This window comes from Dermochelys coriacea, chromosome 3, assembly GCF_009764565.3.
Source record: "Dermochelys coriacea isolate rDerCor1 chromosome 3, rDerCor1.pri.v4, whole genome shotgun sequence".
NCBI lineage: Eukaryota > Metazoa > Chordata > Testudines > Dermochelyidae > Dermochelys > Dermochelys coriacea.
In genome coordinates, this window is record NC_050070.1 from 66,153,237 (window position 1) to 66,170,380 (window position 17,144).

Below are 17,144 nucleotides of genomic sequence, written 5' to 3' on the forward strand. Positions count from 1 at the left end.
CTGATCTTGCCATTGCCAACTCTTGCAAATATTCTGCAAAACTCACAATATTTGGCATTTTTTTAAACCCCCAGCCCCTGGAGTCATGTAATTACATGAAACTACAAGATTTAATTTAAAAATAATGTTTCTATCCATCATGGTTGTAGGGAAAAAACATATTGTAGGGAAAAAACATGAACCCTAAAGGCTTAAAATGAAGGAGAAAAAAAGAAGACCTCAATTAGTTATTTTTTAAACTTTCATGATTTGGGGGCGGGGGGTTTGACACAAGATTTGTGAATGCATTGAGAGCCACAGGGAACCCCCATTGAAATGGGGACCTGCCTACTTGATTCTCAATGCAGGACAGGAGTTTAATAAACTTAAACAACCAATAAGAAAAGAGGATTTCACATGCTCTGTATGTAATTTTCAGAGCCTCAGAACATGGCCAAATCAAGATCAATTTTCTTTGGAACAATGCAATGAACTACTTCTCAACAAGGGCTATTTTCATGCTGAATTACAGCTTTTAAAAACTTTACCTGTTTTTGGCAGTAGGCCATATCCAAAAAGGGTTGCATTTATTTTATTTTATTTTAATTTTATTTTCTAACTGGACAAGAATTTTTCAAACAAACAAACGATTTTTGATTTTTTTTTTAAAGTCACCTACGAGATAGGAACTAGAGTAAGTATGTTACCCTCACAACTGTCTGGAATGTCAGAAGCGGCATTTCCTTCTTCATCTTTCTTGGCCTTATGAAATTTTTCCAGTATATTGTATTTAGCCAATGTCTTGTTGCAAGATGCACTGGAAAAAGGTTTTACAGAAACGACTAAGCTCACACACAACATTCATGAATATTTAGGTATAACAGGGAGTAAAGAGAAAAATAAGTCATGAGAATTTAAGTTACAAAAAAAAAAACCTGGATTATTTCTTGCAGGTTGGACTCTATCAATTTTATAGCTGCTACCAAAAATATAAAGTTACAGTACAGCAGCCGCAGTAATTGTTGCTTGTGGAGATTTATAAATATACTATTTTCTCTTTTTAACGGATTCAGCTGTTACTTACAATGTATCTTATACAAAAGTTTTATTCTAGCATGAATGAAAGGGGATGTCAGACTGTCTGAAGATAACAAATACTAATGTAGCTATGCCAACGATAAAGCAAGTTTTGCAATACCAATTTTCAAAGAAAGCATCTGGACCTGTTGAAGCAACATAACAGTGAAAAGCAGTGATAAAAAGGTGGTAATAGCCTTGATATTTCAATATCTTAATTACAAGAGTTGCACATCTACAACTCACCTAAAATCTCATAGGAATTTATTTAAAGCCTAGTGAAGACAATGGGAGACTCTCTGTTAACTTTATTGGGCCTTGATTCTGGTCAACAGTGAATCAGTGGCAACACTGGAAATTGAAGCAGACCTTGATTCCCAGGCTAAAAGAGATGACAGTATCCCTTTCATTATATCAGCTCAGAAACGAGACATCTCTTTACAACTTCCTTTTCTTTTATTATTAAAAAAAGAAAAAAATACCTCATTTCCCATGCCCCCAAACTTGCCACTGTAGCTTGAGAAATGTCTTCCGTTTTTAGTGCTTTCATCTCCCAGACTGAGATGCTTTACAGTTCATCATACGAGTATGAGGTTGATCAAACACAGAACAGCACACTCATTTACAAAGCTAGACATGTAATAGAAGGGAAATTTCCTGTAGAACTGAGGAGCCATCAAACATTACTCAGAGAACCACAAACATTTCACTTATTGTGGACTCCTAAACTATTGACAATGTGTGAAATCTCCAGCTATTTCAGCATTCTTTTCAATTACTTTCTTCTTTCTCCAGTTTGACAAATCTTATCTGAGGATCTTGAGAAACAAGACAGACAGCAAGAATAGACAAGCAAGCTGGACACAGACTAGACAAGAATTCTTATCATGCTCTTTGTTTTATCACTAATATGGTGATAAGAACTAGAAGGGTTACGTGATCAATGAGGATCAAATACATCCAAGAGGGGGGAAAAACAGCCCATAGGAATAAAGGCAGTTTCTTAATCTACCAAACAAGAAAGTCAACAGCTGGAAACATACTCCACAAATCAATTCAACCTTAGTATAAAGCCAAAGGAAGATGAGATCAAATGTAAAATATACAGACACTACGAGTTTTATTTCCATTATTTTCTTTTCAGCCAACTGAACAGCAGTCAGTAGAAACCACTGTATCTTCTAGTTTATTAATTAATATAGAAAACCAATTGAATTGCTTATTATTCGATGCTCAACTCAATGTCAGGGCCTTTCTATGATGAGAGGGCTAGGAAGAGACATACTAGAGATTTACACTACATGATAGATGACAGAAAGATTTGCATAGAAGTTTGTTTGCTTCACATTGTCAAAAGTATTTTGTCAATCACGTTCGAATGACATAATGCAATTAGCAGAGTGCCTAAAGCACTATAAGCTTAATGCTGCAGATCTCATGCAAGTACCTCCTATAGACTTTAACAAGAGTGCTGTCTGCAAATGAATTGCAAGACCAGGCCTAAGGGAACACAAAGATCTGAAGAATTTCATGGAACATTAAGTTTAGACCTCACAAGTTAAATTCAAAGTTAATTCCCCCATTTGTTACCTTTGAAGCAATATCATTTATTTTTCAGCAATGCTAACCATTACTTTGTTCCTTATGCTGCACGTTAATAAGCGTACATTTGACTTGCAAAACAACAGAAGATAAGAAACTAGGTCACTCGTTCAAATTATCCGTTGCAGCATTGTTCAGCCACTGCTCAGTTGCATAATATGACAACGTACTGGAGAATCTATTTGAGAACATAGGCCTGGATCCTTGGATCTTGCTGAACTACACTTGACAAAGGACCCAAGAATGGGGAGGGAAGAAAGATGGCTGTAGGTCACCTCTGTGCTCCCTGATTCCCACAGATAATGGGGCCAGTTCAGCCTCCAGTGCAAACTAGAGCACCCTCAGCCTTTAAGTTCTGCTGTCTTATAGCGCCTACTTCTCTAAACATGGCCCTGTGCTCAGAGAGGGATCACAGAGACACAGATGCACTGCTTTACGCCATCCAGAAAGTTCCCTATGCCAGGGTAATGCCCAGCTGCCCAGTTACAGCAGCTTTATGGTCTCTTTACAATGCAGGATTAGAACAAGGGGGCCAAAGTGTGAGCCAGAATCCAGCACACTATGTATGGAAGATTCTGTATTGGCAAAATTGGCCTAGATTACCTACTATTTTCCAGCTTTTAAGCGAAGTTCTACTCTTAAAAGTGACCCTAAAATTGTTTTGTGGGTCTCCAGGTTTATTGCATCAAATCTGCTCGGTTTATAAAGATTTTTTTCTCAACTGCCTGTCCTGCAACCTGGACTATAAGATTGCATCTACTCTAGACAACTGAACTGTTCTTAGCTGAACCAGTGTGATAGTATTGGTTTAAGCAGAAATGGCTCAGAATGTCCATACTAACTGCTGACTTGTGCTGTTCAACATCAGTTGGTTGCACTGTTCTCCGAGTACCTATCCCACAGTTCCCCATGCAGCTCCCAATAGTGCTTCAGAAAAATTTCAAAAGGCTTTGTGGGTTACCTCAAGGACCCCAAAAGGAATTGTAAGAGAAGAGGTCAAACTTTCATAATCCCTTGAGAAATTACCTTAAATCCCTGGAGCTAACACCCTTTCAAAGCCATTTTTGCAAAAGGAGTGGCCTTGTGGAATGCTCAGCTTGCACTCCTTGCTCAGCAAGAAAGTTCTCTCTCAGAGCTTTTGAAAAGCTATTGGGAAACATCTGAGATAGGATTTTTTCAGTAGAACCTGTGAAAAGTCAGAGACCAAGATGAGCAACTCATGGAGCTCATCAGACAACAGCCAGACAATTGCTGAGTTCTGCTTGTTGTATTTGTGGATTAAGTGAATATGTAATATTTGGGTCTGGACTATGACCACAGATCAATGGGAGAGAGTCATTCTTTAAGCCTGAGATGATCAGTGGTGTTTACGTAACTTCCAGGGGATACTTCCAGAACTTTCTGCTGAGGTCACCCTTATATTTCTGCATGGATCATGGAAATAAGAGACACCATTCCCTGTGAAAAAGTGAGTGGCAATCACCCTGTGAAAGCTGGCTCCCTAGATAGTTAGAGGTCACTGGGGAACCAGCCTGAGTCAGGTGGTTCCTCAGTGGAGGTTTGCAACCAATATATATTTTCTTGTAGGAGGATGCGATCAAGGTAGTTACTGCACAAGAGATCATGCGACCCGCCAAGTCCACAGGTTTTACCAATACACTACAGATCTGTGAAAAACCTCCATCTGATTGAGGATGGGAGAATGGTAGCATGTTTTTGCTTTTGTTGTGGATTTTCTCCTGCACTTTCCCCACCCCACCATATGAATAGCTGCAAGTATAATCATTAATACAGATCTCTTATCGTTTCAAAATTGTTTATGTTTTTCCCTCTCTCCATTTTTTAAAATGGAGATCTACAGATACAGAGTAAGAAATTATGCTTTACTAATGACACTTTGTGACCCTATTAATATTTGTACACTATATTTTCTAATAAATTATCTTTTTGTGATTCAGAATTTATTCATCTGATAAAAAGGTATCTTAATATTTTATTAACTTTAGTTAACCATAAAAGTAAACACAGTATAATACTCATAGCTTACTACCTTGAATTTTTTTTCCCAATGAAGATTTGAATAAAAAAAGTTTAATGAATTCTTTTCATTTTGTATTCTGCAAACATTACTTGTTATTAGTGTAATACAATAACTACACTCACATTACCAATTTTCCTCAGGATGCAAAAAAAATATGAAAAAAAGAAAAATCTTGCTGACACACTGTGGCAAAAAGAACAGAAGTTATACAGAAAGGCACAGTATTTACCACCATCATCAGAATCATCCTCTGATATCCACCATGGCACAGGATTTTTCTTCTTCAATTCCTTTTTCCTGGACTGTCTTTTTCCTGTCTGTTTCAGTGTCTCAAGAATGGTGGATTTTTTCTTTGAATTTCCAAATGAATCATCTGAAAGAGACTGAATCAGAAGTCCACAGAATTAAAAATAGTTCTGTGTAGAATCATTAGAATGACAGAAATGTAGGACTAGATGGGACCTCGAGATGTCATCTAGTCTAGCCCCTTGTGGTGAGGCAGTACCCTGTGTACCTAGACCATCCCTCTGACAGGTGTCTGTCTAACCTGTTCTTAAAATTGTCCAATGATAGGGATAGTTTAGCTTAATTATCCTCATAGGAATGAGGAAAAACTTTCTAACCTAAATCTCCCTTGCTATAAATTAAACCCATTACTTCTTGTCCTACCTTCAGTGGACACAGAGAACAACTGATCACTGTCTTCTATAAAACAGCTCTTAACATATTTGAAGACTTATCAGATCATCCCTCAGTCTTCTTTTCTCAAGACTAAACATACCCAATTTTTTTTTTAAATCTTTCCTTACAGGTCACAGGTTTTCTAAACCTTTTATCATTTTTTATGCTCTCCTCTGGATTCTCTCTGATTCACCACATCTTTCTTAAAGTTTGGCACCCAAAACTGGACATAGTACTGCTGCTGAGGTCTCACCATTCCAAGAGTAGAGCAGGACAATTACCCTCCTGTGTTTTTACACACAATAGTCCCATTAATACACCCCAGAATGATATTAGCCCTTTCCACAATTGCATCACACTGTTGACTCATTCAATTTTTGATCCACTATAACCCCCAGATGCTTTTCAGTAGTATTGCCACCTAGCCAGTTATTCCCCATTTTGTAGTTGTGCATTTGATTTTTTTTTCTTCCTAAGTGGAGTTCTTTGCACTTCCCTCTATTGAATTCCCTTTTGTTGAATTCAGACCAATTCTTCAGTTTGTCAAGGTCATTTTGAATTCTAATCCTGTCCTCCAAAGTGCTAGAAACCCCCACCCCCAGCTTGGGGTCATAAGCAATTTTATGAGCACGCTCTCCTTTCCATTATCCAAGTCATTCATGAAAATACTGACTAGTACTGGACCACGGACAGAGCCCTGCCAGGCCCCATTAGATACATGCCTGGTCCCTCCCTGTTTGACAGCAAACTATTGATAACTACTCTGAATACAGTCTTTCAACCAGTTGTGCACCCACCTTATAGTAATTTCATCCAGACCATATTTTCCCAGTTTCCTTAATAAGAATGTTATGTGGGACTGTGTCAAAAGCCTTTTTAAAAAACTCAAGATACATCGTGTCTATACCCTCCTCCATATTCACTAGGCCAGTAACTCTGTCAAAGAAGGAAATTAGGTTGTTTTGGCATGATTTGTGTTTGACAAATCCATGATGGCTGTTACTTATAACCTTACTCTCCTCTGGGTACTTACATATTTAATTACTTTAACATTTTTTCTGGATTTAGATTATATTTTTAATTGAGGATCAGACTATTATAAAAAGGGCACATGAAAACATTTCCATTGTGTTTTCAACATGACTGAAAATTAATCCATGATCTTTTGGTAGAGTTGTCCAGGAGCCTCCCTTGATCCCACACAGTCCACCCTTTTTGGCTTTTCATATTTGTAGCATAAAGTTGTACAAGAAAACAATAAATGTTCTAGGATATGGAGTAATACTGTGTACTATATTTTTAGCACTGATGTTTAATTGACAACAGTTGGTTCTGGAAAAATTATCTGATCAGCAACATACATTTTCAATTTAATAATGTAATCAGATTTTTATTTTAGTGACAGTGTAAGAACCTATGTATAGTAATTATTTTAAATAAAAAACTTGGGCCAAATCCTGATCACGTCCGTCCAGAGCACAGAAGATGATGTATAGTTTGGCCTGACTTTGTACCCTGAGCAGCATTATTAAAGTCCCAAAGATAAGTCATTCCCCAGCTCCTCCCCCCCCGAAATAACCATGAAGCCTTTCTCGCCTCTCTGATAATGGGCAGAATTCAGAACTCCACTTTGTGCTTTCCAGGCTCTTGGGAATTAAATCAGGTAGACAATATGCCTGAGCTGTTCCACCCTGACTATCAAGTTTGTGTCAATGCACAACTTACAGTTAGCCATAGGGATTCGGACTGGTAGGTCCAACTCAGAGCTAGTCAGACCACTGGAGCAAAGTTCTAAACTCCTGCTAACTGAGATAACTGGGAAGGAGTGGGGAGAGGAAAGATCCACAGCCAGTCTACCAGGTCACAAGGCTGTGTTGAAGTAGAGACCTGACCCATGCACACAGAGCCAACTTCTGCTCCTTCCCTCCAACTCCCAGGACAGTTCTGGGGGAGTTATAGTAGAAATAGGGCCACAGTGAACTTTTCAGATGCTGAGTGGGGAAAGAGAAAAGGGGAAGGAGGTATAGGAAGCCTCACATATCCCTGTCCCCACCAGAACCTCATTTGCATGAATTTCTTTCATCACTGCCACCCTCAAGTAGTTCCACAATACACTTCCAATCAGTTGATTCAGGGTAGTATAGATTTTATGTGCTACTTCATAGTCTCATATGATGACCTAAGCCAATAACGTTTTTTTTAAAATTTATTAAAATAAACTTAAGCTAAATGCAAAAAAAGAGTTAAAGCAATGTTAAGTTTGTACAGTTGTAAGAGTCAGCAAAGATCAGAAATGCAAGAGGCGGGGGTTCCCCCAGCTGTGGCGGACATTGCTGTATATTCTATTCCTATTTTTATCTCCTAACTGTGCAGGTTAACATTGCATATTATTGCTTATATTGTTAAATAAACCAAGAAGTTAATACCATTATAAAAATCTTAATTTTTATATTTATATTTCTACATTTGTGGTCATTTTAACAGTACAGCCTTGATACTGGAATCAACCGAGTTTTGTGTACTTAATCAGTATGAAGCCAAGGAGCAGTTAGCATTATTATAATCATTACATTTCCCATAAAGAGCCACCCATATATTAAGATCTAAATGAGCTGAGAATATCCATAAATCAAACATGAATGGTCTAAAATGAACAATCCTTTAGCAACTGCTAACAAAAAGAACAGTTCCACAAAGATAATATTACAGTATTCTAACCAACAGCTCCAAACCCACCATCATTTCTGAACAATTTTTTTAAAAATTAAGTTTTACAAAAATAAAAGTCTATCATATTTTCAACAGCCTCAGAGAGAGCATCTTTAAGTACTGTACTGAAAGCCCTGCATCTCAAATACTAAGCAATTTAATAAAAATTTGTAAATTATAAAGCTAAAAAATGACAGCACATATAATAAACTCTTTTGGCTGAATTGCTCAACAGGACAGAATAAAACACATTCTTAATATATGCCCTTAACAAAGTCAAAATAATTTCCTTATTCTAGTCACAACACAGGTATTATACTATCGCTGTCCCACAAGGACTGAGTGCCTTTCGCTAGCTGGGAGTTATCGACAGGTGCTTGATGCAAGTTCTTTTATCACTTGCCATTTCTTTTATGACTAACTGTATCCTTTACTCAGCAAGGACATGCATGATGCTGATACTCCTTGGAGTATCATAACTGAAGAAACTGAAACCCCCAGATGTTGTAATTCAGATCTGGAAACTTTCTATGTCCAGCCATCTTGTCAACTGCAAATAATAAAGTAACACCTGGAATAGAAAACTCTTACACAAAAATTAATACATTTTCCCCAATAATGACATTTGTCTGATCACTAAGACTTACTGAAAATGCTTATTTTTATAAAAACAAAACAAAACAAAAAACAAACCCCACAACCTTTTTTTCTGAACAGTGAATTCTCAATACTAGTTTTGATGGCTAAATAAACTTAAAGTTGCCTCTCAAAAACACTGAGAAGATAGATTTCAGAATAGCAGCAGTGTTAGTCTGTATTCGCAAAAAGAAACTGAATACTTGTGGCACCTTAGAGACTAACAAATTTATTTGAGCATAAGCTTTCGTGAGCTACAGCTCACTTCATCGGATATGAGCTGTAACTCACGAAAGCTTATGCTCAAATAAATTTGTTAGTCTCTAAGGTGCCACAAGTATTCCTTTTCTTTTTGAGAAGATAGAGTCGTCAAGCAGAGTCAATTATTTTATTTCCCACTAAACAATAATGGTACTTATTAATTAGTTAGCAGACAGCTAAAAAAAGATTAATTTTAAAAACATGCATAAAGTCAGACCAATTCTTTAGGGACTTGGACACCAATCCTGCAATCATTTAAGCACTTGCTTAACTTACTACCATGAAGCAGTCCATTGTCAATGGGACTACACACGGCAGTAAAATTAAGCAAGTGCAGAAGTGCCTGCAGGATCAGATTCTTGGCATTTAACACTTCACAGAGCAAGAGTATTCCAGTCATTTAATGATATATATCAAAGTACCATTTTCTTGAAATTTTTACATTAGTTTTTTTAAATTATTTTTCTTAGCACAAGCTTGTATTATACACATCATTTTATACACACAATCTTCTAAAAGGATCAGGATTCCCTCAATATATAGGATTAGTCTTTCAACCAGGTCACTCTGCAGGTTCTCCAATTAAGTGAATAATCTCTTTTCAGCTGCCCATGATTATCACTGTAGAGCAGCAAAAGTGAAGCTATGGCTCTTTAGAGCTCCACTTGCAGATGTCATGAAGCCTTAAGCAAAGCAACTGGAGTGCTGAGCATGGGAACACTCTCCATATTGCATGACACACAGAAATCTCAGAAAGGATCACTGATATAGCTCAAGTCAGTTTTCTCAATGTGCAGGGAGAGGCTTGACAGGAACTAGGGACGTGACAGATGAAGGAAGCATGTTGAGAAGGAAAACTGTGGGGGCATGGAAGGAGGCAGGACTTGGACGTGGAGCTCTAACAGGCAACTGAGCCTGTTTATAGGAGGGTACGGGGGTGAAAACAAGTTTCTTTAGTAGGACATGGAGAATGAATAGAACTGTGCAGAGGAACCTGCATGGGGAACTGGACTGTATAGGGAAAGTGATAATATATGCAAAAGAATACATATATAACCATTGGTGGCAATCCATTTGAATAACTACAATTGATAAAATTTCTTTAAAATTTTGAAAATTCTCCCCAAAACACTTCACTGATAGCCAGTTAAAACTACTCAAGGGCATGCAACACGATAATAAAAAAGCCAGGAAATCACACCCCTAAATGTGGCAATTCTTCAATAAAAAAACTTCAAAATCAGACTCCAAAGTGAAACTGTAGAACTGGAATTAATTTGCAAACTGGACACCATCAAATTAGGCCTGAATAAAGACCAGGAGTGATTGAGTCATTACAAAACCTAATTTCCCCCATACTAATTTCCCCTACTGTTTCTCACACCTTCTTGTCAACTGTTTGAAATGGGCCACTCTCATTATCACTACAAAAGTGATTTTTCCTCCCTTGGTATCCTACTGTTAATTGAATTGTCTCATTAGACTGACCTCCCACTTGGTAAGGCAACTCCCATCTTTTCATGTGCTGTGTATTTATACCTGCGACTGTATTTTCCACTCAATGCATCTGACGAAGTGGGTTCTTGCACATGAAAGCTTATGCGGCCAAATAAATTTGTTAGTCTCTAAGGTGCCACAAGGACTCCTCGTTGTTTTTGCTGATGCAGCATAAAATAGCTAACACTCTGAAACAAATTTAGTGCTCATACAACCCTTGCAATTATGATTTTGCCTTCTCCACATTCTTTCACTCAGCATATATGCCTCTGACTCCCAACAAAACAGGCAGCCTTAACTCCAGCTGCAACCATCAGCTTCTGAAAAAGCAAAACCAAACCACCACACTTCTTCAGTAAAACACAGAATCGTAGGACTGGAAGGCACTCAAGGCAGGGCTAAGTATTACCTAGACCATCCATGACAGGTGTTTGTCCAACTTGCTCTTAAAGATCTCTAATGATGGAGATTCCACAACTTCCTTAGACAATTTATTCCAGTGCTTAACTACTCTGACAGGAAGTTTTTTCTAACGTGCAACCTAAACTGCCTTTGCTGCAATTTAAGCCCGTTGTTTCTTGTCCTATCCTCAGAGGTTAATGAGAACAATTTTTCTCCCTCCTCCTTGTAACAATCTTTTATGTACTTGAAAACTGTTATCATATCCTCTCTCAATCTTCTCTTCTCCAGACTAAACCCAATGTTTTCAATCCTCCCTCATAGGTCATGTTTTCCAGACCTTTTAATAATTTGTGTTGCTCTTCTCTAGACTTTCTTCAATATGTCCACATCTTTTCTGAAATGTGGTGCCCAGAACTGGACACAATACTCCAAACGGAGGCCTAGATAACGCGGAGTAGAGTGGAAGAATTACTTCTCATGTCTTGCTTACAACACTTCTACTAATACATCCCAGAATGATGTTTGCTTCCTCCCCCCACCATCTCCATAACAGAACACAACACTATTAAAAACATCAATGTAGTAACTATTTATTCACATTGTTGTCAGAAACAGCAGAATTTGGCCTTTATAGCTGATGGAATACCTTAAATTCATAAATGACATTTTGGTTTCCCAATCTCTCTATTCAATACTGTTCAATCCCTAAGGCTTTAGGGATTCCCCCTAGCTGCATACTTCAGGCAGGGATAGAAACCAGCCTCTGAAAATCAAAAGCTTCAGAGCAACCAAGAAGAAGGAGCCTCCTGACTAGTGCAACTCTGCCATGTAGTTTAATTATTTACACAAACATTTAAAATATTAACATATTATACATAATTTAACTTGGTGCCCACTGTCTTATATCACATATGCCCCAAGTTAGCACCCCTAGTCTGAAAAGAGCCTGACTAAGTAAGTGTGGCTCACATCATGCTCTCAAATTTCAATAAACCACAGAGGTAGTTCAAAAGTCACAATCCCTGAATCCAGCCAACAGAGCCTAAGAGATCAACTCTAATTGCACCACAGTAGATCTCAATTACCAAAAGGCAATGGGAAAAATGCAGACAGACAATCTCTAAGGTAACCACATCCAGACCATTCAAGGCCTTAATTAGGTTTAACAAAAGATTGAACTATACTCAGAAACAAACAGGAAGCCACTGGAGAGCACTAGTATAATGAGCTCACATTCTTCCCTGTTTAAAAGGCAGAAAAAACATTTTCCATTAGTCAAAGCTCCAAGTGTCCTTCATGACTGCTCAACACATACAATGGTAGTGAAGTAAAAGAGAAAAATGAATGGAAACTATAGCAAGGTCTGCATCAGAAAGAAGAGACCACAATTGCTTGGCTAGCCAAAGAACACTCAGAGCTGCTAACCAGAAGCAGTGATGGATCTAGTAAAATACTGAGAAATTATGAATTGCTTTGACAATAGACAGGCATACCTCAACAAACAGAGCACACAACCCCTGCCAAATCCTCCAGATGTTTCCCCACTACTAACGAGCATCATTTCCATCTTATCTGGACTGACCCTAAGTCAACTTGTTTTCATTCATATGCTGGGAAAGTAATAGACTACATAATATAACTCCAGTGAAAGAAATGCAGCACTGGAAATTTATGGTGTTTTGATTTGTCAGAACCAGAAGTCTGGAAAATCTGGATACTTTTGGCTAGATGTGACACTTTGCTAAACACTGGGCATCATCAGTGATAAAATCCTTCAGCCTAAAACTTTCAAACCACTACAGTTGACTCCCCTTTTGTTATGTTTATTTTATAGCAATGAATTTTATATATTTAAAAATAATATAGGAAAAATACTTGATGAAAGTAGTTTTAAATGCAAATTGCAATTTTATACACATATGGAAAAGTTGCTATTGGTCTCATTCCATGTATTTTAAGTCAAGCAGATCAATTTTAAACATCTGCTACTAGCGCCGAGTGTGGCTCTCAAATTTAATAACTTGAATAATGTAATCACAATTAATCATATCATAAAATCATGTAGCAAATGAGCTTTCTAAGGCCCCAGTCCACCAAAATCATGCACACGGGCTTAAAATTAAGCACAAAAATATCCCATTGACTTCACTGGCACTACTTGCATGTTTTAAGTTAAGCTGGTCTGTAAGTCTTTGTGCAATCACTACCAAAGAGAATTATTCACTATAATATAGATGTGTCATGTCTCTCCTGCTCTATCACACCCAATTATCAGTGTTTCCACATTTTAATGGGATAAAAAAAGATATGTAATCAATTTAATATTAAAATGTAAACATACCTCCTTCAGAAACTGTTCAAACTGCTCATCTAGCTCGGCTTTGGAAAATCGATGAGCCATAGTCAGCACTCTTAACTTCCAAAACAGTTTAATTACTGGAAAATACTAAAATTAAAAATAATGCAGTAAATGAAGCAGTACTTTTGAAATCATAAATAATCTCATGATGTCCTACTAGCTTTTCATGCAGGAAACATTAAAAGTTGTCTACCAAGACTAAATTATACCACATTTCCAAATAAATACTGTATTTACTGCAAACAAGGGTCCAGGCACCACACCTGCATTGCCTAGATTCCCTAGAACCATACACTTAAAATACCACAGGACTGATTTAGCCCTTAAACCTTGTGAGGTTGATAAATAGGAACTTCTTCTCATCCTTCATTTTCCTTTTCAAAATGCAGCTCTTCCACCAACATCATCAGGAAGGAAATGTTTCATTTATAACAAAAGGGAGAAAACCACCATAAACACCAGTTTGCATCTATATCATATATACTTACACAGTGCTGGATGTATTGTAATTGCTGACTGTTTGTTTTCCAAAATTGTGAACCCTCTGGGGCAGGGAGACTCTCTCTAGAGTCTGTCCAGCACTGAGCACGCTCCTAGAGCATAACAAATAAATAATTATTTAATCCATGGAAGTCTTTCAGGTTAGCTCTTAAAGACAGAAGTTCTGTCTGCTCTGCATTCACACAGAAAAGACAATAGTGCTTTTTGTAAAGGGAGGATTTGTGCTGGTTTTTGAGAGCAAATATTCTCCAGCTTCTCAACAGTATGCAGCTTTTAGATATCACCCTGCAGACTCGAAGTGGCTGTTTTACAGTGGTGCCATATATAGTTTTGAAGTACTCTGAAATCCTTCAGAACGAGAAGTGATATAATAAATTCAAAATAGATTAAGGGTTTGCAGATAAGGTTTTACTATTAAAATATGAACTTTTTCAAGTATAGATCCTTTTCCAAACATAGAACTGTTACCTAACTAGTAAACTGATTTTGGCAGGCGAGTTCTGATAACTGTTTCCTGCTTTAACTCTTACTTCATCCAAAGACTACCCAACACTTTAGCAGTACTAAGGAAAATTACTGCAAAGACTGCCCAGTCTTTGAATTAAATAAGATATCCTTATGTAAGCACTTGGAAAAAGAGGATTAACAATGTTACCTCTCATGACACACAAAATCCAGTATGATTTTATATTTTTACAACAAAGAGTCTTGTGAGCTGTGACATTTTAATGTTACTACCTATGCCAACTGCTTAAACAAGTGGAGAATATTTATTTGCAAGGTTGCTAAGAAAAAAGGAATCCTGATCTTCTTCTTACATTTTACCGTGGTTTCCTGTGCATTACATACATCTATACACATAGATTTCTTATAAAATATTTACATTGCATCTTATAAAATTTCATCTGATGTTTTATTTTTCAAAAAGTTTTTTTTTTAAATCAGTTAACATCCGTTTGCCCACAGGTAATGCCAGTTATTAACTAAAATCAAGCACATGCTTCCTTAAAAGACTTTAGGCAAGTTTCACTCTTAATAAAAAATAACTTTATATTTGTGTCTTTAATGTAGAAGGATCCCAAAGCGCTTTGCAAACAATATATACGCACACAATATCACAAAATGCAGCCATTTCTGGAATGGAGGGGTGGTTGCCTGGCAGCACACTGCATCATTCCAGGAAGGGGAAACTTTGGCTAGAGGATTATTAAAAGCCTTTTTCTCATGGCAAATGCCATAATATTTCCAATAGCTCATATTAAAAGACACACACTACACTTCCTGGAACTCAAATTTATCTTCCCAGGAATGATGGAAAACTGACTTAACTCCATTGGGATTTGAAGCTGTGATCATAGAATCATAGAATACCAAGGTTGGAAGAGACCTCAGGAGGTCATCTAGTCCAAACCCCTGCTCAAAGCAGGACCTTTTTGTTGGTGGTTGTTGTTGTTTTTTCACTGCCTTGGCACGTGGTTATGTTACTATTAATCCAAAAATATCACCAAAGGAGTCACACTCTTCCAACAGGTTTCAGAGTAGCAGCTGTGTTAGTCTGTATTCGCAAAAAGAAAAGGAGTACTTGTGGCACCTTAGAGACTAACAAATTTATTAGAGCATAAGCTTTCGTGAGCTACAGCTCACTTCATTGGATGAAGTGGACTTCATTGGATGAAGTGAGCTGTAGCTCACGAAAGCTTATGCTCTAATAAATTTGTTAGTCTCTAAGGTGCCACAAGTACTCCTACTCTTCAAACAGATAGAGTCCGGTTTTATATTTTATAAGACCTAATAGAAACATTTGCATAACTTGTATTTTATACTGTTCTGTGTTTTAATTCACACTTTCCAGAAATCCAAACTCGCCATCAGTGAACTAAGATTTGAAAGCCACGAACTGCACAGTCTATTTCCAATGCCTCAGCTGAATAAAGGGCAGGAAGTAAACAGCAGCAATGGTAACAGGTGAATGGGATGTTTAAAATCTATGCAGTTTAAAGTGATCAGGAGGGCCGTTAATGGACGGCACAAGTGGGGAGAGTTCTCTTTTCTAACGCATGAAATATAGTCTTATGCTGGGGGAGGGGAGTGTCAGTGTCCCTTTATTTCTTTCGCTTTTTAAAAGGTTCCCACCTAGCAAGGTGGGTTGATCTGCAGCCTTTATACACCATTCCAACAGGACGCAAGAGGCAGAGCTCAGCGGAAGAAACGCCCAATCTCCCGGTGAACAGATGCCCGGGCCCTCAGCGTGCCCAGAAGGCACTAGGCCCAGAGCATCAGGAAAGGCGGGCTTAGCCGCAAGCCCCTCCTGGAGGTCGCCCTGTGGGCAAGCGGGCGCCTCTCTACCCCTGGGCCACGGCAGGGCAGCGGCGTTTCAGGCAGCAGGTCTCCTGGCTTCCCAGGGCAGGTGCACGCCGGAGCGACCCCGGCCCCCGCCCAGGGCTCCCGCAAGAGCCGCGCGGGCAAGTCTGTCAGTAGCAGCTGGAGCTCTCTTGCTGGGCGCCCAGAGGGTGCCGCCTCCGGCCGGCCACCTACCTGTCCCGGGCCGAACCGCCGGCAGCCGCTTCCCTTGAAAACCGGCAGCTTTGTCTCAGGCGCCGGAGCTAGGTTACCTAGGTAACAGACCGAGCTCCGGTCGGCCACCGTAGTTCCCGCGACCAACGGCCAGGCTCAGCGGCAGCGGTCACATGACGTCTCCCCACACGCTCGCAGAGGATCACGTGAGGAAGCGGGTCCCGCGGCTACCATTGCTACCGAGGCAAACTGGGCTCTGCCCCACCCTGGAGCCCAGTGGCGGCATCGGCACCTCTAGTTTCCCCCTCCTCCGTTAACCGGTCTGACCGTGGGGGGCTGCCGCGAGCCTAGGTGGTCACGCGATCCAATCCCCCTCTCTCCATGTCGTGCAGTAGCCCCGAGGGCGTCATGTGACCTGTGCGTGCCGATGCCCGCCGGGCGGAGTGGAAGGATTGAGCGAGGGGGGAAGGGGAACAGCGCCCCCTGCCGCAGAGAGGGGGAACCGTCGGGAGGAGCGCGGCGGGCGGGCGGGCGGAGCAGGGAAGCAGAAGGGAGGGCGGCGCGAGGAGCACAGCGACGGGCCGTGCGGAGCTGCCCCGCCCCGCCCCGGCTACAGCCGTCGGCCGCCGCGGCGCTCGCGCGTGGGAGGGGCGGCCCGTGCGAAGGCAGCGGGGCTCGGCCCGGCCCCGCCCCACAGTTAATCCGAGCCGCTTGCTCCACAGGTGTTCGCTGGCGTCCCGGCCGGTGCAGCGGGGCTACGGCACCCACAGCGCCGGGGAGCGGCTTGGGCTCGCTACCGGCGCCAGGCCGCTTCCCTCCCCCGCAAAGGGAAAGGGGCTAAGGATGGGTCGCGACGTGTCAGACACAAACCCAACCGCAACAAAA

The 17,144-nt window shown here is 39.8% G+C and overlaps 1 protein-coding gene across 12 annotated transcripts in view; it reads right to left on the reverse strand.

Moving 5' to 3' along the window:
• Positions 1-16,873, reverse strand: part of CEP162 (centrosomal protein 162) — a 92,738-nt gene extending 75,865 nt beyond the window's left edge. For 2 of the 12 annotated variants that reach the window (XM_043510610.1, XM_043510613.1), the window contains exons 1-3: positions 16,277-16,685; positions 13,227-13,331; positions 4,929-5,082 (exon numbers count right to left, since the gene is read on the reverse strand). In XM_043510610.1, coding sequence (XP_043366545.1) covers positions 4,929-5,082; positions 13,227-13,286 — 214 coding nt within the window. In that variant the 5' untranslated portion in view covers positions 13,287-13,331; positions 16,277-16,685. Of the gene's footprint in view, positions 1-3,684; positions 3,845-4,928; positions 5,083-13,226; positions 13,332-13,732; positions 13,838-16,276 lie in introns of those variants that run through there. The other 10 variants (XM_038394857.2, XM_038394858.2, XR_006279852.1 and 7 more) reach the window with 10 other exon arrangements.
• Positions 16,874-17,144: the final 271 nt, after the last annotated feature.